The following is a 26,560-nucleotide window of genomic DNA, read 5'->3' as shown; positions in this document are numbered from 1 at the left end:
TTTTACGTAAACGTTTTTTCGCGTATTGTCGAAAAATATTCAACCCGGAAAGCTTCATTGTACTATTATCCACCTATAAAAATTAGTCCGTTTTTTTTATTGGAGAAGGTTTAGCTCTTTCCCGGTTGCAAAATGATAAAACTTCTAAAATTTGATAACTTCAATGTTTTCGCCAGCATTCTCGCTAAAACTCGTAGTAGAATGACGACGGCTACCACGTTTTCCCGCCAAAATGACGTTGGTTCTCGCTCGTGCACTACTTAGTACTGAGAAAATCTCGTTCTCGTGGCCTTCCGAATCTAAAGCTTTTTATCTAAAGCTTTTGTAACAAAATGTGCGGTTTCAAAAATATCTGGATCAGGAAAGTACCGCTCCACAATAAAAATGAGAACCTCTCTTGCCGTTGATGGAACTTTAGCTGTCACCACGACAACCTCCACTAGCGTAGCAGTTTCTTATTTGGTTACTTTAGGTGGCGCGTTTTTAGTGTTTAGTGTTAGTATAGAGCGAAGTAAGTGTGTTGTTAATTCCAGTTAGCGTTTGACTAGCGTTGTGTTTTGTTTAGAGTAGAAATGATGTACGCAGTAGTAGTTGTAGCATTAATGCTTCGTTTCTTTTCCGTTATTATGTTATTGTTTTTTTTTTCTTCCTTTTTTTTTTTTTTTGCAATCGTTGTAAAAAAAACTATAATAATAATAATAAAAAAACCTGGCAACAGGTTAAAACCAGAAAATGGAAAGTACTTCATCTACAGTCCATGAGTTATGACCACCGAACACGGCACAATAAACAGTACCACAGGAAAGCACTGCTCAGTAGCAATTTCTTGAATAATAACACTTTAGTATTTCAAGTAGAAAAATAATAGTAGTTCCAACGGAAAGTAGTTCTCGAGTCAATTATTCAGACAAAAGTATTTCGAACCTTTGTGTCTCTGGATAGAATCAATATTTAACAAACAGAAATTTGGAATTGTTCTTAGATTATCGGTTTTGTCGCTCCTAAGAGAGTCAGAAAATCTAGTCAGTGACAGAACTTACTAAGAAGCCCCCTCGCTCGAACAAGTTCCTACTTCCGCAGAGAGCGGGCGTTTCGATGGAGATTATTTGAATATTTATTCAAATACTTAAATGTAAGAACATATTTTACGGGAAAATAAACAGCAACAAGGGAAGTTGCTTGTCTAATTTTGTCGACAGGCTACGTGACTTATCTGCAAAGCAATCAGGATATCAGTGTACCGAACAAGAACAGTGTTTTGATTGCCTGTGGGAAGCCTACGCAGACAACAGTCATCGGAACAAAGTATTGACCCCAAACTGGTCCACGCTTGCGAAATTCTTTGACGATTTGATCTGAAGGGCATGAAGGTATTTTCACGTAGCCACGTACGTGAAGAAACCATTTCTTAAATAAAATGCTATTAGTCACTTATTTAAGAACGTTTGGTTGGAAGGTGGATAACAGACATGCAGCAAAGAGCAGCCAGAAATAAATACATAAATAAATAGTAATGACGCCTATTAACCAAAGGTTAGGGAGTGTGGGCGACATCAATCGAAGGTCAAAACGGTCTTACTCAAACGCCGTGTTTTGCGTAAGTTACGTTAAACACGCGAGATGAGACTGCGTTCATCCTTCGTGGAATTTCAAACACACGCCACGCATTCGTAATAGCAACCTGGAGATGAGAATTGCACCTGCAATGAATAACTATATGTAAATAGATCAATCAATCGATCACGTGGATCAGTGGAAGTACATAAACAAATTGGTTATTCGTCTACCATACCGGTTTTAGAAAATGTTGGTTGTCGAGGAAGGAGGGAAGAGAACCAACAACAAACTCAACGCACATCTGACGCCACCTCTGTGGCATTGCTCGCCAAATGAAAACGTTACGGACAGAGTAGTATCAGAACATTCAAAGACGCAATAAAAATACAGATTCATCTAAGAAGTAGTTTTAGCTTTTATGTACAATATGGTATTAATTTGATATTAAAAATCACCTACAATACTCATTTTGCAGAAACATTACTCATGGCGAGACTTGGGTAGCTTTACAGTTTACAAAACAGCAAATATTTAGTCGCTCTTTCACAGTAGGCGCTTCATACGCGCCTGCAATCCCTTGAATTTGGCCAGCGTATCCTGCACTGTAGGGTCACGTGAGCAAGTTGATTCCAATTCCACTAGATACGTAGCGCAAGCATCATACAGCGAAGTCGTAAACGAAGGCCTGAAAGAGAACAAGCAACCGGTCAATGGAAAATATCAAATTTATCTAAAACCAGACTTTAATATTTGTTAGTGAAAAGTCATTTCAGAGTCCTACTTGAATTTAGGTGGAAAAATTCATGATATCTGTCACGAATATAAAAAAATAATGGTGTAATTTGGTGTAGTTTATGTACTTGAAGTTTGGTGAAGTTGCTGTGGTTAGTGAAGGTGGGGTTCTTGGCGTAGTTTGGTTTAGTTGGTGCAGTAGCTGTAGTTACTTACCTTTCATATGGCGGAGAAAGAGAAGGCGTACTCACAAACTTCATCAATAAATGATAAATAACTTCAAGAATGTGAAGAGGCCTGTTTAGACCTTGCCAGGACGGGTCCTAAAACATGTACAACGTCAAACTGAACGTTCTGTCGAACATTGAGAAGCGCTTTAATTAAGCCACGCTAAGTTTTTCTTTAATGGTAAGATATCAAGATTTCATACACTAACTTTAAGTTGTAACCACCTTGTACAATGAAACAAATAGTGCCACAAAAACGGAGTGCTCAGATACTTTCATTTGATTGCAGAGACTTTAGGATTTCAGCCACAGACTCAAAAGTTAGAACCTACTTTCACAGCGTAATAAGCAGTACCACAGGAAAAAAAACTGTTAAGTAGCTTTCATTTGAATGGTCACACTTTAGGATATCATCCACAGACTTAATAGAAACGCTAAGAGGAACACCCCGTAAAGACCCTTAAGTCAATTGTAATTAGATGGTCGTATGTTACGGCGATTTCATCAACAGAGTTAATAGAAACGCCTTATAACAGTAAAACAACATGCCGTCAAACAAAGACATTAAAATGTCGTTAAATGAAAATCAAAGCTAGTCGTTGTATCTATTTTCACCTTAGCTTTGAAGAGCCTGTCGTAGATTCCATGAAGGACTGGGAAAGGGATTCCAATCTCCAACAATGTCATGAACACCCAAGTTGGGTCCCAGGCCAACTCGGCACTTTTTTTCTCAAGCTCAAGGACAATGGCGCCTACAGGCACAACACAAAGGTGTTAGATGCTGATGAAGCGCCAGTGTTTAATCCTTTAGGTCCCAAGAGTGACCAATATCAATTTTCTCCTAACGATATCGTCAGATCATCAAGAGTAAAGGTTATGAGAATTACTAAATTGATTATCAATGGGAAAATGTTTGATATTAAACCAAATTCTCTCAACTGTTCTTAGAAGAAATGTATGGAGATCAGTTTGGAGAATTTGTATTTAGATCTTGGAGCTGAGAGGGTTAACCCTTTCAGTCCTAAATGTGGTCAAAGTCAAAATTAGACAAAAATTCCAAATTTCCATTTGTAAAACGCTTAAAAACAAATGGTAGGGAGCTCAAGCAACGGCGACGACGACGGCAGGGAAAACGTCGCTAAAAACTAAATTGCGTCCTTTAGACTTTATTGCGTCTTTTTGTAAAATGTTGGCGACTTTTCCTGCAGTTGCATTCTAAAGATTTTATCCTGGTTTAAAAAGAGAAAGGAAAATTCGTCGGTGTATATATTCACGCCCTCCATAAATCGTCGCATTAAGAGGTTTCACGTCGTAGTCGTGCAGTGAACGTCGACGAAATGTACTTAAGAACGTGATGCACATGCAGAACTGTTGTTTTCCTAAAAAAAAAAATTGTTGTCGTTGTGGTTGTGGTTGCTTAAGCTCCGTACTAACATGTGAAAGTGTCCAAGAAGTGAAATTGGAAGGGACACACCACAGGATTTCCTCTTGCCTCCCACGCAGACGTTCTCAGGGGTTCGTCACGCGTTCCTGTCCCACAGGAACGCGTGACGAACCTCTCCAGACTCAAACGTACGAACTACCTTGCAATACTTGTAGTAAAACGGTTAATCAGTGAACAAATGTTTTGACAGAAAACGAGAAATTAATTGGTTTGAAAGTGGGGAGTATCACAAGCTTGAATCGAATCCAAGTCCGTTTTCCAGATAACTTAGATTGATGTTTTACAATCGCGTGACAGCATTCAGAGTCACGCATGTAACGCAACCAATGATACTCACCCAGTGGGAAGTAGCGCTCAGAGTGAACATACATTTTTCCTAAAGAAGCAATCTTTTTACTGACGATCGCCATGCGATCACTGGGAGAATTTTGCAAAGATTCTTGGAGTTCTGTGGGCAAAAAGTAATAAATTACAGTGAAATATATGAAGACCCATAAATTGGGAGCAGGCCAATTTTGTCAAAAAGTGTCTGTTACTCTCAGTGTTCGACATACCTCCTTCTATAATGTCTTTCCACAGAGTTTCTATCAGTATGGGGTCATAGTGCCCAGCACAATGAACAATGGCGAGTTTACACTCAGCTAGTGCAAACACATCAGCAAAATCTCCATAAAGCTAAGGGAAAATAAGAACCAAGAAACTGATGTAAGTCAAACACGCAAAATAAGTGACTGAAATAGAAATTCTGTTCCATATGGAACACATGTCAAGTCAAATCTTCATCAAAAAGCATATATACCCGATTGAAAAAATGTTGTCGCTAAAAAGTATATACCATGAGCGATGAGACTTAAAGGATTTATGGGCATACGTTCATTAACAAGGCAAATTAAAAAAATCTTTCGACAAAAGTTGACATTGTTGGGAGCTGCTCGTGCGAATGCAAATCCCCAGAGTACTTCGTTTAAGAGAATGCCGTTGTCTTTTTATGTCTTCCACGAAAGCTTTTAGGTCCTATCTTTAAATTTTCAAGTTTGTGTTAATGATATGGCTTCGCCCTTTATCCGTACAGATCTCTTGTGTCCAGAACCACACGGGTGAAGTTTTGAGCTTATCGCCACGAAAACTGGACACTGTTAAACGTTTTTTAGAATGCATCGTCAGGAAAAAGCTTCGACAATGTCTTTATTTTCCAGACATTTTCCAGGTCTTGAAAATTGTTGGGTAAATTGCAAGACTTTTTTAAGAATTCAAGCTTCTGTAGGAACCCTTAAGGTCGGGAAACCGCCTACAAACAAGTCGTGGCTTAAGGCCTGACTTGTTTAAAAAGTGGTGCAAAATGTGTTTAACCAAAGACAAACAGTTATTTTGACCTTCCACTGAAAGCTGCTTTAAAATCTAGGATCTAAAACATAAAAATAAGGATCTAAATCAGGCCTGGAACTAAATCTACGACAGCCAATTACAGTGGAACCTCGATATAACGAACCTCTATATAACGAAGTCCTCGGTATAACGAACCTATATACAACGAAGTCCTTGGTATAACGAACCCCTATATAACGAAGTCCTCGGTATAACGAACCTCTATATAACGAAGTCCTCGGTATAACGAGCCCCTATATAACGAAGTCCTCGGTATAACGAACCTACATATAACGAAGTCCTCGGTAAAACGAACCTCTACATAACAAAGTCCTCGGTATAACGAACCTCTAAATAACTAAGTCCTCGGTATAACGAACCTCAATATAACGAAGTCCTCGGTATAACGAACCTCTATATAACGAAGTCCTCGGTATGACGAAACTCTATATAACGAAGTCCTCGGTATAACGAACCTTTACATAACGAAGTCCTCGGTATAACGAACCTTTACATAACGAAGTCCTCGGTATAACGAACCTCTACATAACGAAGTCCTCGGTATAACGAACCTCTACATAACGAAGTCCTCGATATAACGAACGATTTTCTTTATCCCAGTAAATAGTAAAATATATGAAAAAGAACCTCGATTTAACAAAACCTCGCTATAGCGAACGAATTTCGCCAGTCTCTCGGCCCTTCGTTATATCGAGGTTCCACTGTAAAGAAAAGTTGAAGAACTTACCGTTGTAATATCCAGAAGGCGGGAGTTCAAGACAACTAGGGCCTGATCAATTTGTCTGGAAGGAGTAGCGGTATTTATTCTGCTAAGAGCTTCATAGACTTGCATTTGAATGCGCGCCACTTCAAGCTTCTCTTCAAGTTCATGAAGAAATTCCCCCTCACCGCTTGCAGCAGTTCTCAAATTACAGCTTTTTGCACTCATGATTGCCCGCGAGAGGTACTCTAGTCTCAGCTGCAGTTTTACTTCAGAGCTAAGGAACACAAGTAACAGAAATTGTGAGAGGAGCAGAAGAGGAATTGTTTGAATGGAAATAAAATAATTCAGGTTTTATATCACAGAAGTTTACCTCTCTTTTTCGGAAAGCTTGGAGAGAACTCTAGCGGCCGCGGAATAGTTCTTCGTCTTTTCATAGTATCTCCACAGTAAATCCAGGATTTTCAGTTCATTGGGAGGTTGATGTGCGGACGATCGCTTAAGGAATGTCTCCAGGAATGGAGATTTAATCTGATAACACAAAAATCGTTTTAAGAAAATTAAAACTAAAATTTTCCTCCGAGAGCCTTGTCTTGGCAGAGGTTGGCAGAGAAGTGAGATATTCAGTGCACGTTATGGCTACATCGTAGGTCAGCCTCGTTCTTTTGTATCACTGCAAGTAATATTATAGATTTCATCATGTGTTTACACATTGTGTGCATTAGCGTGGCTCAACCGTTAATCTACAGCCAGTCTTTAGATTTGAGGTTCTTTCTATGACAAGGTAATTTTTGAACGCGTGACACAATCGTTAAAGCTGGATAGCCCGTCTGCAAACGTTGCACAGCACGCTGATGTTGAAACGTGTTTCTGCGCCTTTGAAATTTAAAGGAAAAGGCTGAAAAGCTAAGATTAAGAATAAAGAAAACAATAACTCAGGGTTGCACCTCCAACAGTCTGTCCGTAAGTGCATTGTCGATTAACCACTGATACAACACGACATGCCACAACTCATCTCCGTAGGCTAAAGAAAACGATAACATCTCTTCCATCTAGCAAAATGACAAAACAAATGCAACACAGTCAGTCCTAGTAGAAATCAAACGATGGCATTATGCATTTTTACTAGTTATAAAGCAGTTTTGAGTGTGCGACAACAAAAGGAGTGACTTTTACGCGAATGTGTAACATCTCTAAAGAAAAGGGAGTGTCGCCAGAATACCAAACCAACTTCACTTTGCTCTGAAGCGAGTGTGAAAAGTATCTAGGGAGATTTCAGGCTTTCACAAAGTCCTTTTTCTTCTCTGGTTGGTTGGGCCGTTTCAGTTAAGACCTCGCCACGAATCGTTAGCTCGGTCACTACGCCACCACACTAAAGCTCACTTCGCTGGCTTAATAGACTGCTTAAAAGCTCGCTGCTGTCGATGGAGAACTTACACTGTATGAGAGGTCAACTAGGATCAGGTCTATTGAGACTAAGGAGGGTGCGTAAAATGTGGAGCTCGCGCGCTATGCCCATTCGCCAATACTTGATAAGGGCCTGTTTACATGGAGGTGCGGGACCATAGATAGGTGAGGTAATATGTGGTGGGTCACCCCACCTATCATGTAAAATAAGTAATCATATGGACAGACGGGTTACCTCACCTAACTAGGGTCCCCTACCTCCATGTAAACAGGCTGTAAGACAGAAAAAGAGGGAAGGGTCTTCACAGGAGAAAAAAGAAATTGTGCGCAAATCTTGAACAGCAATGCCAGCGGAGGATAGTTTTTAGGCGGACGAGGAAGGAGTGTAGTCCTTCTGATTGGTTGAAGCTAATTTCCCTCGCGGCACGACAAATACGAAGCACTACTCAGATCAGCGAAGTGACACGTCATCAGCGTGGAATTTCTGCACTTATTCCTCAGACGTCATCTGGCGTCGCGAAATGTAGACTGTTTTCTCGGGCTGGGTGGAACTCAACATTAATATTTTAATGCTGAGTACCTTTCTAGAGCTAACCGAAGAAGGAACGGATCAACAAATCATATAAAAAGGATTTAATACGTACATGCTTCTCTGCGTCATGTGACGTAAGAGCATTGGGGTCTGGGACAGGTGGTGGTCCTGGCCGGGAAGGTCTTCCGGGAGACTGGGAAGGAGCTGTTCTGACTACTAAAAGACGCTGCAAACTGTCCAGAATGCACTTGTAGCAACGTTGCCTAAGAGAAAAAAGTTACTGAAATTAGAGACAGTGGCTTAATTTGAGGCTTTACATTAGACCACATCAGCTGCCCCCATTCACTGCCATTTTAAACGCGTTGTTCAGTGTATTATTATACTGGGTTTCAGAGACTTTTCATGCGCAGTTTCAGGTTTCGGTCAAGTCCTTATAGTGACCCACGCAAAAACAGTTTTTTTCTTGGTGGCTTTGGCTTAGGACCGTGAAATCTCCACCGCACTCAATCACCGCACGCAAAAAAGCCTTTGGTACACATGGTAAAGACTTATTTGACAGGTTTGGGAACTAATATGGGCCTTACTGTGTTTGTTTGTTTGTTTGTTTGTTGTTGTTGTTGTTGTTTTTTTTTGGGGGGGGGGTGCGTACCTGGCCAGAAACGCCTCCTCTCCTTGGACATCACCATGAGGTTCACCATTTCTATAAAAGTGCAGAGCCAGTCCTTGGGGATCGCACTTGACCGCAGCTTGTAAACACAAGTCCACCACACCTTCATAGAATCGCACTAATAAGAGAGCAAAAGAACATTTTCCGGAAGTTAGCTGTGTAGTACCAGTAAATTCAGTGCAGCCTCACCAGAATGTCAACCCATCAAGTTTAAGGCCTTAAGCAATTGACCACTCCAGAAAAAACCATAACATACCACAATGCTCTTTGTTTGTCACCCCAAAATTTTGCAGAAGCATTGTTTTTAGTTTCTCTTAGGAGTTAAAATGGCCCCAAGAGAAACTGAGTACAATGCTTCTGCAAAATTTTGGGGTGACAAACAAAAAGCATTATGGTATGTTATGGTATTTTCTGGAGTGGCCAATACGCCTTGGTGTGGTTTACTCGCATGGACATGCAAGCCATGAACACCATTTCAAGGTTTCTTTTTAGTAGTCATCTCACCTGATTCAAAATGAGAACAAATCACATCTAGTTTAATTTGATGGGTGACTTGTCGATAACACTAAAAGAGAAAAAGAAAAAAAAAACAGAAACGTTTAACACATGTACTGTGTTCTTACAAGAATAACATCGTTCCTCATAATCGTCAAAATAGCTCTTCAACGAAATAGTCGTCCTTAAAGATTGACGTGACAAATGCCAATGATATAGAGAGACAAAGGCTTTAAAATGCTAAAAGTCATATGAACTGACCTATTTAAGAAGTATTTCTTATGCAAAGTTTTCGGGACAGAAGGTGGGATGTACGCAGTGTATGTTTGTTGCTGTAAAAGTCAAAACCCACCTGAAGCGAATCTCTTAGGATTCTTTCTTGTTCGGTTTTGTCTCTACTTCTTTTGGCCAACATTAAAAGCTCACCAGCCTATCAATAAGGACAAAACAGATTCGAAAACCAAGACATCATAAAACCTGATTGCAGATAATCACTTGTCATTTAATAACAGCCTAAAATGTACCTTTTTGTTGACAAAAGTGCCAAAGAGTTCCAAAGAACTCTTTTAAAGGTGTGGCTGAGCGTTTCAGATAAAATTCGCCACTTAAGAAATGGAGCCGAAATGTGTACCGTAATTGCTTCTGGGATTGTTACTAGTGACGTGCCTGTCAGCTATTGGCCAATTTTTTCTCCCTCTCCCCGGTAGCACTCCCAGAAGTCTTTGCGAAAGCTAACTCAGCACAGTTTCCCTCTCGTTTCTTAAGTGGCGAATTGGAACTTTGGGAGTGTAAGTTCTTAAGTAGACGAGAAAACGGGAGTACCAGGAAAATTGGCAATTTGGAGGTTGTGCTTGACACTGGACTGGTGTTGTCTCGAATTGTATCGTGGGACTGCCTGGGAAACGAATTCTCGTATGGCCAATGAAAGAAGTGATAGCATCCCCATGACAGTACCAAGATACAATTCGATATGACACTGGCCCAGACGTTAAAACGAGGATGACAACGAGGACAAGATTTTCCTAAATAGCTACTGCGCGCGGGTGAACCAGCGTCATTTTGGCGGGAAAACGTGATAGCCGTCGTAATTCTACTACGGGTTTCAGCGAGAATGTCGTGTTGGCGGAAACAAGGTTTTTTAATGTTAAAATTTTTATCGTTTTGCAATCGATAGAGGGCTTAACTTCTTGCAATAAAAATAACTGTGCTATCTCTTCTCAGCGGTAAAAAGAATAATAACTTTAATAACGAAAAATAACGAAAACTTTAAGTAAAGTCTCGTCCTTGTAGTCGCCCTCCTACTCGAATCTTCTTCATTTCGCCCCGTGTTACTTAGCTCCCTATTTTCGAATCATTTAGCGCGCTTCAAAATGTAATATTGCTCATTCTATAGGCCAGAAAGCTAAACAAGAACGCTTCAAATGTAATATTCTGCGTTCTTTAAGCAATGAACCAAAACAAGCACGCTTCAAATATAGTATTACTCGTTCTTAAAAGGAGGGCAAAGTAACCGGGGCGAAATGATTTGGGGACGAAATGACCGGTAACCCTGAGGCTAATACCTCAAAGAGAAAAGAAGAGAGTCGACAAAGATACAAATCCACATGCCCAAACTGAGTTAAACCTAAGACACTGGGCAACATTGGTGAGAGGCATTTACTTTGACCAATGCGTCACTCCTTCTTCACAAGTCTATTTTAGGGGAGAAAATAGAAATTGATGGTAAAATCGATACCTTAGTTGATACTGCATCGTCACTGCTGAATAAATTTGGACAAACATCACGTAGCCTCTCACTAATGGCATCGGTAGAGGCACTGTCATCCAGATAGCACTTTATTAAAGAGTCAATAAGGGCACTGCAAATCTACACAAAGCAAACAAAACAAAATAAATTGTCATGAAATGATAAAATTTGTACTTGTACTCACAAAATGCTGTCACTTCAAGCATTTCACTACAGGAGTCAGACGATGTTAATTTTGGACTCTCTGGATGAGACCTTCGAGTGTGAACACTCAAATGGAAGCAACTGAGCAGCACTTTCCCGTGGTGCTGTTTATTACGCCGTAGAAGGTGACCCCAACTTTCTAGTCTATGGTTGAAATCCTATTATGTGACCATTCAGATTAAAGCTACCGACTAGAACTTTCCTGTAGTACTGTTTATTATGCCAGACAAGGTGGTTCTAACTTTTGAGTCTGTGGACGAAATCCCAAAGTGTGACCATTCAAATGAAAGCTACTGAGTAGTACCTTTACATGGTACCATTGCCTTTAAGCAAAACAAATTTACAACTTTCTTTCATTTTTTATGTTTGGCCACATTGGAAGGAAAAGAAACAACCAAGCTACTTACCTCTTGCCCAGTAGTTATTAGGTCTCTAAATTTGATGTGCTTTAGGCGATCTCTTATTACCTGAAAATAACCATGAGGCGTTCCTCATTAAGTGAACACTCCTTCATTATTACTACAATACTCATCACATTTTGTTGAAACAGTAGATGGAAGCTGAGGATTTTTATATGTCGCACCTTCTCCATAAGAGTCTGATAAGCAAATACGAGGTTTAAAATGTTGTTTGTCAAAAGGTGTGTGTGTGGGGGGGGGGGGGGGGGGGGAGGGGGTGGTGATGAGAAAGAGATTTTGTGTTCTGAGGCAGGTAGAGAAAACAATCAACACAAGGACAGGCATTCCAAAACTTAACCACAGCCAAAATGCATAAAGAAGCTTAAGAAAAGGTGCGAATTTTTGGGGGAACCATTCCACGCATTACAAAGGAGGTTCTCACGCTCTCTGTGTTTTTTTACTAATCTGGCTTTGAACAAGTTAATGGTTATACCATGAAGAAAAGGGGATAGTTGCAAAAATAATTGCATATAATCTTACATTGCTATATAACACTTTTAAGTTTCATCTTACCGGTTCAAGATGAAGTATGACTTCCTCAAAGTTGTGCTCATTAAGAACTTGCCAGAGGTGCAGTGTCTCAATTGACCGGTCAATTAATGACTTGAAGTTAATCAAGAAGTTCTTTTCGGCCACAAATGCTTCTGCTGATGCTAAAGAAAGAAATAAAAATTGACGTAACTCACAACTGACTGAAAATCATTGGTGAAACATCAATTTAAGTATTCTAGGGAGCAGTTGCTATAACAGATCAGGATACTTCTTAGTTTTGGCTGTGTCCTTATTTTGGTTACCTTGACTCAAGATTTTCTTTCCCAGTCTGCAACATGGAATGGCTACGATGCATGCAGGACGCAAGGCCTATCTCATAATAATAATTACTGTACCATTTAATGCAAAATGTTTTAGAACCTTCCTACCTTTCAACTCAATGTGCACCTGCAAGCTTTCGTCATGCCACTAAACCCCAAATCTATTTTTATGTTTGTTTGCTAAAATTATTCAAAGAATAACATGGCTCTTCTGCACATAAAAGCTTCCTCCCTAGGCTCAAGTACCGCTTAGCATTATATTAAATCATCTTGACTCAGTATTAACTACTTTCACTCCCATTTCCTACATGAAACGTAGTTTTGCAGAGCTTTGCGGTGTGGTACAGCACTGCCATGCAGAACTTTTTGCTTTTGAGTTTTTACAAAATAAGTATCAGACAAAGACATGGTGCAATCCACAGTTACTAACCTTGATGTGTTTGTTGAAGGAGTGACTGTCCACTGGCCATTGTTACTCTGGGAAAACTTTGTGAAAGAAAAAAAGTGGTTTTCAACAAGATTCATACAGCACTCACTAACTTGACTTAAATCTGGGCTAGCTACATATATACACCCAGAAAAAAAAATCCCTGATGGCGGAGGAAAGAACCCACAATAAAATCAATCTAAACAGGCCATATCCATGTACTAACAGCTTCTCGATAATTCAAGAACTAAGGAGCAGAATTTGTCTACAAATAACATCCTTCTTTTTAATGTATTGCCTATTTTGATAAAAACTATTTTGCTAATCTTAAAAGGGGCACAGTCATGAAGTCTGCTTAAGTCTGCTCCTTGAAAAATTTACTTCATCACTTGCAATCCATGTTATAGGGTATTACTTCTTTGGTATTTTCACATTGTACCAAACTAATCTTGCTTCAACTTCAAAATAAGTTTGTATGTTCCAAAAATAATTTGTGATGAATTGTACCACACCTCCTTTGGGTTCTGCTTCCCTTAACAAAATACAATGAAACTGAAAAAAAGTTGTGATTCACACCCTGCATCCAAATGGGGCAGCATAAACTGCATATTCTGTTCCATCCATGTTTGAAGTTGTCGCAGTCTTTCCAAAATCCACCCCAACTGGAATACACTGAGCATGCTCCTTAACACAGGAGTGAGCTAAAAAGCAAGACAGGATAAAAATGGTAAATCACATAATAAAAAAAGCTGGTGTTTTTTTCACATTATGATATGACAAAACCTGTGTCAACACTTTACTCTTAATAGTGACTAATGCAAAACATTCGCAAAAAATAAATTTGAATTTTCTTTTTGTAAAATCCACACAAAAGTGCTGCTAAGGATGCTTCATTTGAATGGTGAGATCATTGGATTTTGTATAGATCTAAACGTTAGAGAGACAAATCATCAGGCCATTTCAGTGGGAGGGTTACATGGACCCTGTATTAAGAAAATGACCAGTATTACCACTATTTTCTCCGCAATCAACACCACTTGGAAATAGATTTCTGTTGTTATCAAATGGTTCAGATACACTCGCAATTGCCAAAACTCTTTGCCATTTGGATTGACAGAAATCTATTGCCAAGTGGTTTTGATTTTGGGTAAAAGTGAAGAACAGCTCCCCTATTTTGAATGTAGCACTGCGGTGAAAATAATGGCAAGCAGCCTTAGTAAGCCCCAAACTTTTCTTCCTATATTTTCTATAAACAAGCTGTATTATATGGAGTACTCAGCAGCAGACACTAGTGAAGTCCAATGTGTGTCTACTATCTTGTTGCAAATTTTTACAGTTGTCTATGCATGAAACAACACATCTTTGATGAAACAAGGATTGACAAAGTGATACGCAGTAAAAGGAGTTTCAAACCTGTTGTGATTGTGAAGGAAGAGGCATGAAGAAATCCTCAAACACAAGTCTTCCATCCCAGAAAGTTCTATAAAAATAAAGGATGATTCAAAAAATAGAAACAATGTTAGAATATTGGAAAACCTAAGAATTAGATACATCTTAGAAGCCATCAAATCAATTTGTAAAACAGTATCAAATACATACTCTAAAATTCTTGCAAAGTAAAGACACAGTCCATCATGCTTGCTTGATCTTGTTAACTCAGGTCTCACTACAGCTTGTCCCATGCCAGCCTGATGAGGTGTTGAAGTCACAAAACCAGGAATGTCAACACCTGGTCTGGTTACATAACTGCCTGTCAGGTTCCCCCCTGAAATGGGACTCCCTGGACTTGTTACAGGGGGGTGCACTCCTGAAGGGTTCCCTGGAGAAGGAAGGTGAGAATCTCCTCCGTATTTGAAGAAAGCTCTTGTGGCCCATTCAGCAACCTGGAATCAGTATAGCAAAGCATTATCCAAAAGCAGCAATATTTCATTATTGTCTGCATCATCTTCAGTTGATAACTTTATTTTCTTCAGACACTCCAGAAGACTATAAACTATCTTCCAGTGCTATCACTGAGGGTCATAACCCATAACACTCATTACAGCTGAGTTCCCTTGATGTTAAGGGTGATTGAAGTGGAAAACTAAAGTGACACTATAGATTTTCATGAGATGTTACGGGCGAATCTGCATTTGTTACAGCTGCTTCTCTAAGTAGACTAAATTCTAGCCAGACAATCACCATCACCCTAATCGACAAAATTATCCACCACAAGCCATACAGTGATCATGATCACCTGGACACATTTTTTCACATTTTAGGGGTTGGGACAAAATGGAAGCCATGCTTTAATCTTAATTGCTGTTAAGCACAAGAGTATTTGACTCACTTGTTGTTGGGTTGCTGTGGCACCACAGGCCAAAACAAGACACGTTGCACATGCCTGGTCTTCCTGTTCAATGGCAAGACAAAAGATCTATATTAACCATTTTCACATTGCCTTTAATAAACCATATTTTCATATTGCACCATCAAGTTCCATAAATAACAACAACAAAAATAATCAATAGACAAAAAATCATTCCCCTCCCTTGCATCTTTTTTACCTTGTGAAGCTTGAAGAAAGCTTGAACTGCATCAGAATCAAATCCCTGACTGTGCAATAACAACTGACAAAGCTGCTCAACTGGGCGATAAGTTGTAAAAAGGTAGCTTCCCTGTTGATATAGCAATCACAAAGATCAGGTGGTGACAAAGGTGCAACTGGTAAATTACAACCAGGACAACCCGGACAACCCGACAACTGGAACAACCAGGACAACTGGAGCAACCGTGAAAAATAAATGGCTGAAACACTCTAAAACTCACCTGTGCACTTAGAGCCACAAAGGACCTCTGACAGGAAGCATGTTGCCTCATGACAGCAGGTGGATCTGGCCATCTGTCGCTTTGTATGGGACAGTCACTTGTCATGTTGCCACCAAATTCAGGTACTTCACTTAAAGACCAAGTTCTACCCTCCATTGGTACATTCACCTAACACAAAATATCACAACAGTTAATAAAGTCACATCAGATCCTAACCAATCAGAGCACAGGATGATGATGACATCATCAGTAACAGATTATGCATAACTCAAAGTAATGTCTCAGCAAGCTACATGTACCTTAAAATGCTCCTATTGTAGGTGCTCGCAGAAATATGGAAAATTCTACTTTTCATACCCTTGAATTATACTAGAGTATATTTATTTGGCAGCATTTCAGGTTAACAATAAAATGGAATCAAAATCTAAATGTAGAAATTGCCCATAAAGAACCAGATATAGAATACCCATAATTTAATGTGTCAGTAATCTAGAGGCTCCAAAATTTGAAAAAGGAGATTTTTTAACAGTCTTTCACTCCCAGAATAAAACATAAAGTATTCTACTGAAAGACCACCTTTTCAATTTGTGGATGAAATCCTATGGCATGACCATTCAAACAAAACCCCCTTTGCTGCTCTTTCAAAAGGTACGAGTTGTTTCCAGGATTTTGCAAAGTGAATTTTTTTTAATTTTGGAAATTTTGATAATTTTTAACTTCTGGCCACTTTTGGGAGTAAACAGGTTACTTATTTTAAAATGTTCTCAATAAAACATACCCTTCTGCTAGAACGATGGTATCCAAATGTACCATGAAATAAGAATTAAAATCTGGAATACCCTGAAATCATGCAAACGGTAGTTCTTAAAATTTATTGATACCTGCATCTCTTTAAGTGGAGACTGGAATGGAAATGGATCAGGACTGATTCCCCAGAGGATATCCATCTCTTCTGTTTGAGATGAAGCTAGCAATGAAATGCCTGAAAAAGACAATCATCAATGTTATTTTATCAATGTTATTTTATTGAAATTGAATGAAACCTCCAAAGAATAACATTAGAGAGGTACATGTAATGTAGCTACTGTAACTTCCAAAAGTAAGGATGATTTTGGATGGAGATGATTAATGCTTATTATAAACAACAACTTTGAAAAATCCAAGCTTAATTTTCAAAGATGCAGAAGCAGTAATAAAACTCCTTTAAATCAAATGAGCTAACTAGCCCTAAAAGGTTTTTGATGGGCACGGTTGAATACACAGTTCTTCTGTAATTTGAATTCTCAAAAAACTTCACTTGCCCAACAGGTAAGCTTATAACAACAGTCGCTCGCCCGATAGCAAAATCCTCTAGCTCCAGGCTACTGGACAGTACTTTCTTTGCATGCTGCATGTAGTCACTAGCAAGTCATAAGTTTGAGTTTTGTTAGAGGACTCTGATTTTTTTCCTCAGTTGCCTTAGTCACTGACTAAAAGAAGATCATTCTTAACTTGAGGGCAAGTCATGCCTTGACAAAATTAGTATTTTACCAAGTACCTTGTCTGTAGAAGGCTGCATGTACTTGAGATGGTCTCTGTGAGGTTGCTGATGGTGCAAACCCTGGCGGTAGTCTGGCGTGAACAAGCTGTAGTTTACTTGGTCTCTCTAATGGAGCCCTTACAGTTGTTGTACTAAAGTAAAGGCGCACACCTGGTCAAGAAACAAAGTTGGGTAAATAAATAAATAAAATAATAGAGGTGGCACATTAACTAAGTGGTGCTTCGTCGACCTGATTCCTGGTCGAATTAGAATTTGGAAGTGTTGGTTTTTGAGGAGAGGGTAAAACAGGAGTACCTGGAGAAAAACCTCTCGGAGCAAGGGAGAGAACCAACAACAAACTCAACCCACATATGGCATCATTACTCAAGGATAAAGCCCTAAATGATGTTTGTCCCTTTGATTGGCAAGCATATCAAGGAAGAACTAAAAGAAAAATCTGGCTGCAGTTCATTAAAAGACACTTAAAGGAGATGTGTAACAAAATTTATCAGAAATATTAAAACCGTGAGAAGTGCCACCAAACTGAGTGAAACATTAATAAAAATACCTATCTGCTCAAACATGAAAAGAAACAAGGTATAAATAACACAGAAGGTACAAAAAAGAGGAACGGAAGATTGCATTGGATTGCAATTGTAGTTTTTGAAAACTTGTTAGCCTAACAGTTTTTCAAACTAAAGTTCCAATTTTTATGTTTAGAACTAATGTTTGATAAAATGCATTGGAGACATACTTGTTTGACATCAAGCTGTGATTTTGCTAACGTAAGTTATTTCTCAAGTCCCACAGTGATTAATGACACATACAATTGGGATTATTAACAAAATGAACTAGAGAACACATGACAGAGCCTCTTTAAAATACATGAAGTGATTCATCTGGCAGGCACCCCCAGCAAGGCTTCTTTCCCTTACCTGCTTGAGTGATTCCAACTAGATGGACAGTTTTGGATTCGTTCCTTGGAATTGGTGCAATGTGAATAATAGGTCTAAAATTATTGGAATCAATAGTTCTGAAAACAAAAACAACAAAAACATGTTGTTACATGTAACCTTTTGGTAGGTAACACCGGTAAGCAGCCAATTCAGGAAAGAAAGGCCATAACACAGGTACCTCAGCAGGAAATTCTGACCAACCCTGTCAGAGATACTACAAAAAACGGACTAACATTCCAAGGAAAAATCTATTGCCAATTTTGCTACTTTGTTTCTCCTCTTTCCACAGTGAATTTCCCTCATTCCTGGAAAGTCAGCCCACAATAATTCCATAGGAAAGAAAAACAATAATGTGGGAAACAAAACTAGAGATAAGAAAAGAAAGGCAGAGGGAAGAAAGAGAGTATGAAAAAGGATTGGTGGCCACCAAAGGGCAAAATGACATTTAAGTATAAAATACTTCTACCTAGCAGTTGATGCTGCTCTCTGTGTGATTCTGTCCTGTGTGAGGGAAGCCACATACGACATGCCTTTTCCATCAGCACCAAGATCAAAAACCTGTGGGAATTCAGTCACAATCAATATTTGTCACTGTCCAAAAAATTTTGGAGTTTTTTGCAGTGCACTAAATAGTCACTTGACAATGAGATCTGCCAAATGCATGCGTTACAGGTCAAAATTTTTAAAGTTTTTTTTGTAAAATCTTTCAACCTAGGTTGATTGCCATTTTTTCTTAAACTCCTAGCCCTGATCATTCATGAATAACTAAGACGAGACAAATTTAACCAGAATTTAATTTTGACCTGCAACACGTACACTTGTCTATAACATATCATATCATTTTGATGAAATGGCCAAATTCAGGGCTGATTTAATTTAACTTTTTTTGGTCAGCATGATCGTTTGCCTCATAACAACCAGAAAATGTGTTGACACTCTTCTCTCGGGCTGCACTGAAAAACAAGTTTCAATGTCCTGAAACAAGCAGTTTTACTTTCAGCTAATGATATACCTCTGTGGTCTTACACCTTACCATGACCAGATTTAACTGAAACAACTTTCAAACACACAAAAAATTCATTACCTGAATGGTTCCTTTCTCTGATCGAGAATAAAGAATGTTTCTTGTGTTGTCAACAGCCAGTTGAACAATGGGATCTGAAACAACACAAAAACAAACAAACAAACAATACTCTACCTTGCAGAATAATGTCCTGCAAACATTTTTAATAACTATTCAAGAGGTATACGGTATCTATGTGCACGTAAAGGGACTGAAAGAAAGTCCCACCTGGAGTCAACTGTGACAAGTCAATTTTCCTTCTAGGCAAGCAATTTTTCATGCTCAATAATTATTGCTTGATGGGTTAGGGTCATCTTCTAACTAAATCATAAAGTCAGACAAGCACAGGGATGTAGCTAAGGGAAAGCTGAGCAGTATTTTTTTGGTTAGTCAAGCCAGCTTTTTCACTCAACCGTTCGTTCAAAATTTCCCCATGTCTTTGTTCTCCAGATTTATTTGAGCTGGTGGTCAGCTGTTTTTCAGCAAAGCCAGCTGCAGGCTCTTAGGGAAATCCCTACAAGCATGCAACAACCCCAGGCAACCAAAATGTTAAAATACTACTTTCTTTGTCTTTGTCTTATGGCAACCACATGTAAGAATAGTTAGCAAGGGAAGAGGGCCACTTGACTATATCAACAACATCAAAAGGGACACTGGTCTTGACAATATCAGGAAATTTGGTCAGCAATACTGGATAGAAATGTGTGGAATGATTGAGTCATGAAGACTTGATCGGGAGATCAGACTAAGTAGGCACATAAGTATTATAGACCTTTCTACCGATACGGCCGCCATATTGAATTAATTACATTTAAGGAGTATTATGGGATACCCAGCAGGCACTCGCTCAGTATTTACGCATGCTTTTTGGGCAAAAAGAGAACTTTAATGTATATTTCTCGGGAAAAAGGCGATCACTATTACAGCTAAACATGGCATGATGATCTTTTTTCCCCGTGGCGATCTTTTTTTAGGAAAACTTAAAGAAAAACTGGCCTGAAAAACATGCGTAAATAGTGATGCGAGTATATCGGATAGTGCTCATGCCCCCTTAGCATCCCATAATACTCCTTAAATCCAATTAATTCAATATGGCCGCTGTATTGGTATAAAGGTCTATTCAAGTTATTTCCAAGCCCTAATGTACTGGTACCAATAATTGCTTAATTGTACATACCCTCTCCACTAAATGTGGCATTCAAAAATGATGGCACGAGAAAAGAAAACGCTCCTGACGAGTGGTTCACCTTGCGGCATCTCCTTTGAAACCAACTATCAGCTGCCTGTTAAGAATAAAAGCCAAGTAGAACCAATTATTTTTAGTACAACCACAAAAATTCCCTTTCCCGTTATTCAACATTCATTTTGGAAATGAGTTCCGAAATTTATTGAAGGAGTGCATGGGAAAAGTCCTTGACTCTTGAGATAATATGACATTCTACTTCTTCCCTATTCATTCTTATATTCTTGTTTGTTTACTGTTTTAGTTTTTGTTTGTTTGTTTGTGATCAATCACTTTGAGGTCAAAACAACTTGTTGTGAGATGAGGGTCTCTGTTATGTGGAGGCATTTTCTATGTTAGAGGGTTAAGAATTTCTTTCTTTTACACCTAACAGCTAAGCCTTCGGGCTGTTTTATGGCAAAGAGCTAACCCCAATGAGACCCCTAGGGCTATGTCCATAGTGCATGAGAATTACAGAGTGAAAAAAGAGCCAGTGATTAACATAAAATTCTAAGGGAAACATCAGAGATTCCATTGCACATGGAGATTACATTACCTGATAAACTATCTCATACACACAACCATCTTTTCCTCCAAGAAAAATCCTTCCTAAATGAGTTCCAGTCATGCAAGTCAAGTAAATGTTATCAGATGGAATCGAAAACAGCGGATCTGGTTGAAGATGCATCTCAGCAAATTCATCATGGTTATAATTTCCTGGCAGAATTTGAAAAAAAATTGTAATGAGGAGTTATTGCCACAAAGAACTGTTCTGGTTTAGGTTTGTCAAAAATGATATAATAGAGTTTAGCAACATCTTTTTGGAAGCATATCACTGAGGCACCGGACTTGGCTAGACTTTGCAGTTTAGTTTATTGATATTTGTCAAGAAAGAAAATTACAAACATACAACAGCACCGCATGCTGACAGGAGATGAAAACAAGGCTGGAGCGCCAATTTACTTTCAACTCCTAGTTTAATGAATTCCTAGACTTTAAGGAGACAATTTATTTCTTTTAGACAAAATTGTTTCCATGTTTCAACAGTTTATGAGACTATTTATCAGGATGTTCCTGACAGCCAGCTGCCAGTTTATTTCAAGGGCCGAAAAAGAGCTTACCATTGGCTCAAATTTCTCCGGAAAACAAAGACATTGAAAGATATCAAACTAGGACTAAAAAGTCCTATGGAAGGCTTTCCTTCCATCAATCTGCAATTGGTAGCTGGTTGAGAATATGCTTGTTTGAGTCAAAATACTGCGTAGTTTTAAGTACAGAACCAAGCTTTTCGTGGTGTAAGCAAAATGACACTGATCTATTTGGTACCAGATTGTAAGTGTCATGGTTAAGTTCTAAGAAGAATGTAACTCTCTGCTTAGCTATGCATGACTGCAAGACTGGTTTCACAAACAAAAAATTGGATCCTCCATCAGTCGCTTAGGTATAGCTGTTAACAAGGGTCACCAAGAGAGGTTTTCATGTAGCATCCACAATCCAGCTAGTGGTTGGTTTTTTAACAAGAAGCTGATTGATGATTTATCCAACCCGTGTTATGAGAGGACAACTTGATAATGCTTTCAGTTTCTTTTCAGTCTTATAAGTCAATAATTTTTACAGATTTTTGATTTTTGAATCTTAGATTTCTTAGTGTTATTTTATTTTATTTCCTCTTTCGATTTTCTTCTTTATTTTTTTAGCTATTTATGAGATAATTACAGGACCCTTTTGATACCAGTTCTTTTTATTGGAACTGTATAAATATTTGCGTTATTATTATTATTATCTCATAATGCGCACCCTATGTACATGTACATCCCTGATTTATGTTGAAGGTAAAATCCAATCTCGGGTTAAACCAGAATTTCCATTATTTGCTATGAGTAATTAGGGCTACAAGACAAAGAAATTTTTAAAACAAGCGCAGCATTAGCTCAGTCGGTAGAGTGCTTGACTGCAGAGCGGGAGGTCGCGGGTTCGTTTCCTGGGGCCGGATCAATACTCGGGGTCTTAAAATAACTGAGGAATGAAGGTACTCCCTTTGCACTGCAAACGGCTTGACCTTCGCTGGTTCGGATGACCACATAAAATGGAGGTCCCGTCTCCATTAGGAGACGTAAAATATAGTGTCCCCAGTTAAATAAAGTGCTTTTTTTTAAAATACTGGTTTAAGATGAAAAAGGCTTTTACCTAAAACTTACTGTACAATAACCACAAAAAATTGCCTGCAGTGATAATATTCAAGTACAACAAACAAAACTTGACAATACCTAATTTCTTTGGTGTAAATGTCACAGCAAGAAGCACAATGTCAATTGGTGTAGTGAGACACAAGATGTACCGAACTGATTCCCTGAGGATTTCTGTACACATAGAAATTAACATACACCATTATCAATTTTGCCAAAATATAAAGGGCTAAAAAAAATGAGGTGTAGATGCACTAATTTGCATATGTCAGAGAAAACAGAGGAGTGACATCGTTTTACCCTTATCCTTTGAGTCTGTGGACAAAATCCTTTGATGTGATCGTTCAAATGAGATCTCAATCTTTGGGAGCTCATTAATTTTGCTTTGTGGTTTGGGTATGACAGGTTAGTTTGTAACGACTGGTCATAATCATGTGATGGTGTCAGTTGGCTGCGCCCAGCCATTATACGTAGCCATATGTGCATGTTAGCAATTGGCGCATTTCAGTTAAGAGTTCAAAATGCTACCATCAATATCAGTGGTAACCAAGCTGTCCACAAAGCTAGAAAAGCAAACTTTTTTGATACTTTTTTGATATTATTTTCTCAAAATCAAAGTTCTCCTTTAAATACATCGGCTGTACTTTTCATAAACCTAAACAGGCCAGCAAAACTGAAACGCACCTGGTTTAGGTTTCACCAATCCAGCACACAGTATAGTTTCACTCAAGCCATCAAAATAAGCCAAGTCACTCCTGAAATTAGGAACAAAAACATGCTTTTGTTTGAACATCAGTAATAATTGTATGCCAAACCAAGCTTAGGAATTCACAGCTTACCCATCTTCATAATTCCAGACAAAGATATCACTGTCAATAGTTAGCCAAGCTCGTCTGATCTCAGGAAACAATCCCATCATACAGTTACATTGCATGTCTGTTAATGAGGATGTCAAGGTGCTATAACACAGTAACTGGGCAAGATAAAGTGAATCCTGTGTTCTAATTGGTTTTTCATTTCTTGCCAAGTTTTGTTCCCCACAGGAAATAAAGTTCCTTTATTGACCAAAAATTTGTGCAAGAAGATTAAGATTAGAGAAAGTGCTTCAAAAGTACTGCTTTAGAAACCCCAACATGGTCAACAGACATTGACAACATCAAAGCTGACACTGGACTGGACAGTACCAAAAAAATAAAAGACGCGATGCTCGATCAGGTCTTGCGCAGGATTTTGTTAGGATGGCTCGGGATGATTCCCAGCCTAAATAGGTAAGTTATTGATCAAGCATGTTCAGTCAAAATGGCCAGAAGGTAATTAGCTTTTGTTCTTTTTCATAACCCTAGGCTAGTTCATCTTTGTCCATAAAAATGTAGAAAAAGAACTGTGTCAATACCTATCAATCTTGACCTTGTGCTAACTTGGTCAATAAGCTTAATACTTGAATTTGTGTCCTCCCTTGAACGAGTGCCTTCGACCAATAAAATAACCATTAAATACAGGAAAAAATCTCAAATATTAAAATAAAACATCTCCAAGTTTTTAATTAGAGCAGTTTCCTTTACTCTTTTTCAGTTAAAAAATTTAATCTGGCTGCTCTCCTACACCATTTTTCTAATAACGTGTACATGATCAAGATCATATAAAAGGATACGATCAAACTGCTCCACTAATTCCCCAGGAAGAGGAACCCGTTTGAGGAGACTGACAAGTTCCATACCCGCCAAACCAACAGATGGTGAGGATAGGGCAGGGTAGTCATAATCATTGATTCCACTGAAGGTTGTAAAGGCTAAAATCATGGGTAGAAAGAAAAGAATAAAGGCTATATTAGTTTAGATTATATGCTCTTAAACAGTAGGGATAGATTTTCCATGTCACTTAAAAGCTTGCACGCTCCTTAAATTGTACAAAATATAGTTATAGGTAAAAAATCAATCTACAATCGGCGACAAACTGAGTTGAGACACTTCGCCCAAAAGTGGGCTTTTTTACGTTTTATGAACTTCAAAAGGAGGAAATATACCTTTCCTCCCCCATCCCCTCCGTGCAATGTTGTGCCCTTTTTCTAGCTACCTATAGAAAACAACAAACACCCCAACTTTGAATGGAGGGGACAGGGGAGGGGTGCCGATTCTTTTGTTCTCCGAAGTCACCCTATTTAAGTACAATGTCTCAACAATTTTGTCGCCGATTGTCTGAATCTCAAAAGTGGCCGTACGTCCTTTAGAAAGTTAATTGAATTCATTTTTTTTATGCTGGGATGTAAGACCCCTGGTGGCTTTTTATTTGTTATGTTTGACTTCATCATACCTATTTTAGAACAATTAGAATAAGGCGATTTCGTTATTTTCAGTGCGTGACATTTCGTGTCACGCTTAACCGTGCCTTGACATCGTGCGACGTGGCGCGTCGGGCACAATTTCTTATTCTCTCCTTTATCGAAACAAAGAACAAAGTGAAAAGGATAGAAAACTTAATAGATTTCTAGGCATTAAAGTAGTTATAATGGCTAAAATTGCTCTTTAGGAGGAATTTCCCATAGTTGGGAAAAAACATTGTACTGGCATCCAAAACATTGAATTTTGTGTTCTAGGCATATAATTTACTAGTGGAGGCTGATGTTGTTTGTCACAAATCTAACGTGAAACAGCTTTACTTCTCAAAACAGTAAAACGCATGCTCTATTTAAGCAATTATTTTGTTACGTTACGTTACGTTCTGATTTAGAAGTATCTTTTAATTTTCACTTAACATTTCTACAATGAAATGTGATTAAAGTGTTCACTGTGCAGAAAAAACTGTTTTTTCCTTACTCCCGGCTATTTTCTTCGAGCTCTCGATAACTCGAGCTTTTCTCGATTGCCCTTGAAGGTTCGAGTTATCAGGAGTCGACTGTAATTATAAAATAAAGGAGCAAAACTGCTCCAGGAAATAAGGGAAGTAGTTTACCCTGGGAAGCGTTAATCTGTTCTGCCAGCTCAGGGTACTGTCTGTCAGCCTGAAGTTGTCGATCCACTTCCCTTGCAGCATTTTCAAGCCCTTCGGGAGTCACAAGCGAACTCAGAGCACTTGTTCCTACTGCTACAGGCATGTTTGAGTTTTCAAAACAACGTCAAAGCTTTAAAAACCAATAATTTGGATCATTTTCCTAACTCACACATGGTGACCGCCATTTTCGAAGAAGGCGCGCGAGAACAGTGCGCACAATAGAGTACCGAAGTGTGACGTCATAGAAAATGAAATTTGTGAAATTATGGGATTTGTTAAGATATTCCGAAAGAAAAACGTCCAAGACGCCTACTCGCCAAAAATTAGCAATTTGGGGCAGATTGTCTCTGAGATATTAACCCAGTTATGCTCCGATGACTCCATACAAATCCTTCTAAATCTTACCTGGTTCCTAATCTTATGAACCAAGCCAAATTTAGAAGGATATGTATGGAGTCATCACAGCATAACTGGGCTAATATCTCAGGGACAATTTGCCCCGAATTGCTAATTTTTGGCGAGTAGGTGTCTTTGACGTTGTTCTTTCAGAATATCTTAACAAATCCCATAATTTCACAAATTTCATTTTTATGACGTCATCACTTCGGTACTCTATCGGAAGTGATCCGAGCCAATTATCCGAAAATAACCGATCGGTTGCCGAAAAAATTACTCCCCAGGGAGGGTCCACGACAACACTTCTTTCATGCACTATGGAAGACCCAGCTGAAATATTTAACAACTCACGTGCGCTTTATTTAGAAATTGATCATAAATCGAATAATTCATAAACCGAGAGAAAAAGATAGCGTACATCTCGGCAAGTGTAATGCTGGTTTTCTACTCCCCGGGGTAGGGGGGTACTTTAGGAATTTCTGGATGGGGATGTGCCGCTGGGACCCTGGAACCCTTAACCTATACCAGAGCTAGTTCAGCCACAGGCAGCCCAAGCTCACGTCACGTGAAAGGATTAGATTAATTATTAGCGGTGTGCGAGCCGGGACGTGACTGTTCAACGAAAGC

The 26,560-nt window shown here is 38.8% G+C and overlaps 1 protein-coding gene across 3 annotated transcripts; it reads right to left on the bottom strand.

The window, feature by feature from the left end:
* Window positions 1–1,954: 1,954 nt before the first annotated feature.
* On the bottom strand, window positions 1,955–25,737 carry LOC140954018 (nuclear pore complex protein Nup155-like). 3 transcript variants are annotated; one of them, XM_073403407.1, is made up of 34 exons: window positions 25,499–25,737; window positions 24,201–24,338; window positions 23,389–23,485; window positions 23,234–23,304; window positions 22,631–22,723; window positions 20,920–21,080; window positions 20,319–20,424; window positions 19,163–19,236; window positions 18,545–18,636; window positions 18,058–18,155; window positions 17,141–17,293; window positions 16,485–16,585; window positions 15,604–15,771; window positions 15,342–15,452; window positions 15,125–15,187; window positions 14,395–14,678; window positions 14,209–14,275; window positions 13,372–13,496; window positions 12,799–12,854; window positions 12,070–12,209; window positions 11,506–11,565; window positions 10,883–11,014; window positions 9,500–9,577; window positions 9,157–9,217; window positions 8,635–8,770; window positions 8,098–8,248; window positions 6,994–7,098; window positions 6,420–6,577; window positions 6,074–6,323; window positions 4,515–4,635; window positions 4,298–4,408; window positions 3,132–3,268; window positions 2,506–2,612; window positions 1,955–2,242 (listed from the first exon to the last, which is right to left on the bottom strand). In XM_073403407.1, exons 1-34 carry the CDS (start codon window positions 25,638–25,640, stop codon window positions 2,101–2,103), a joined length of 4,089 nt encoding a protein of 1,362 aa, XP_073259508.1. In that variant the 5' UTR covers window positions 25,641–25,737; the 3' UTR covers window positions 1,955–2,100. The 3 variants fall into 3 exon arrangements, with proteins under 3 accessions (XP_073259508.1, XP_073259510.1, XP_073259509.1); XM_073403409.1 differs by lacking the exon at window positions 2,506–2,612; XM_073403408.1 differs by lacking the exon at window positions 9,500–9,577.
* Window positions 25,738–26,560: the final 823 nt, after the last annotated feature.

This window comes from Porites lutea, chromosome 12 (genome assembly GCF_958299795.1).
Source record: "Porites lutea chromosome 12, jaPorLute2.1, whole genome shotgun sequence".
Lineage (NCBI taxonomy): Eukaryota > Metazoa > Cnidaria > Anthozoa > Scleractinia > Poritidae > Porites > Porites lutea.
This window is presented reverse-complemented; position numbering and strand designations above follow the sequence as displayed.

Excerpts from the sequence above, each read along its gene's own strand:
- LOC140954018 (XM_073403407.1), bottom strand. The coding sequence starts at position 25,640 with ATGCCTGTAGCAGTAGGAACAAGTGCTCTGAGTTCGCTTGTGACTCCC. Across the intron at positions 17,294-18,057 it reads AGTTGGAATCACTCAAGCAG|GTGTGCGCCTTTACTTTAGT; the intron begins GTAAGGGAAAGA and ends TTTCTTGACCAG. Across the intron at positions 15,772-16,484 it reads CTCCACTTAAAGAGATGCAG|GTGAATGTACCAATGGAGGG; the intron begins GTATCAATAAAT and ends ATTTTGTGTTAG.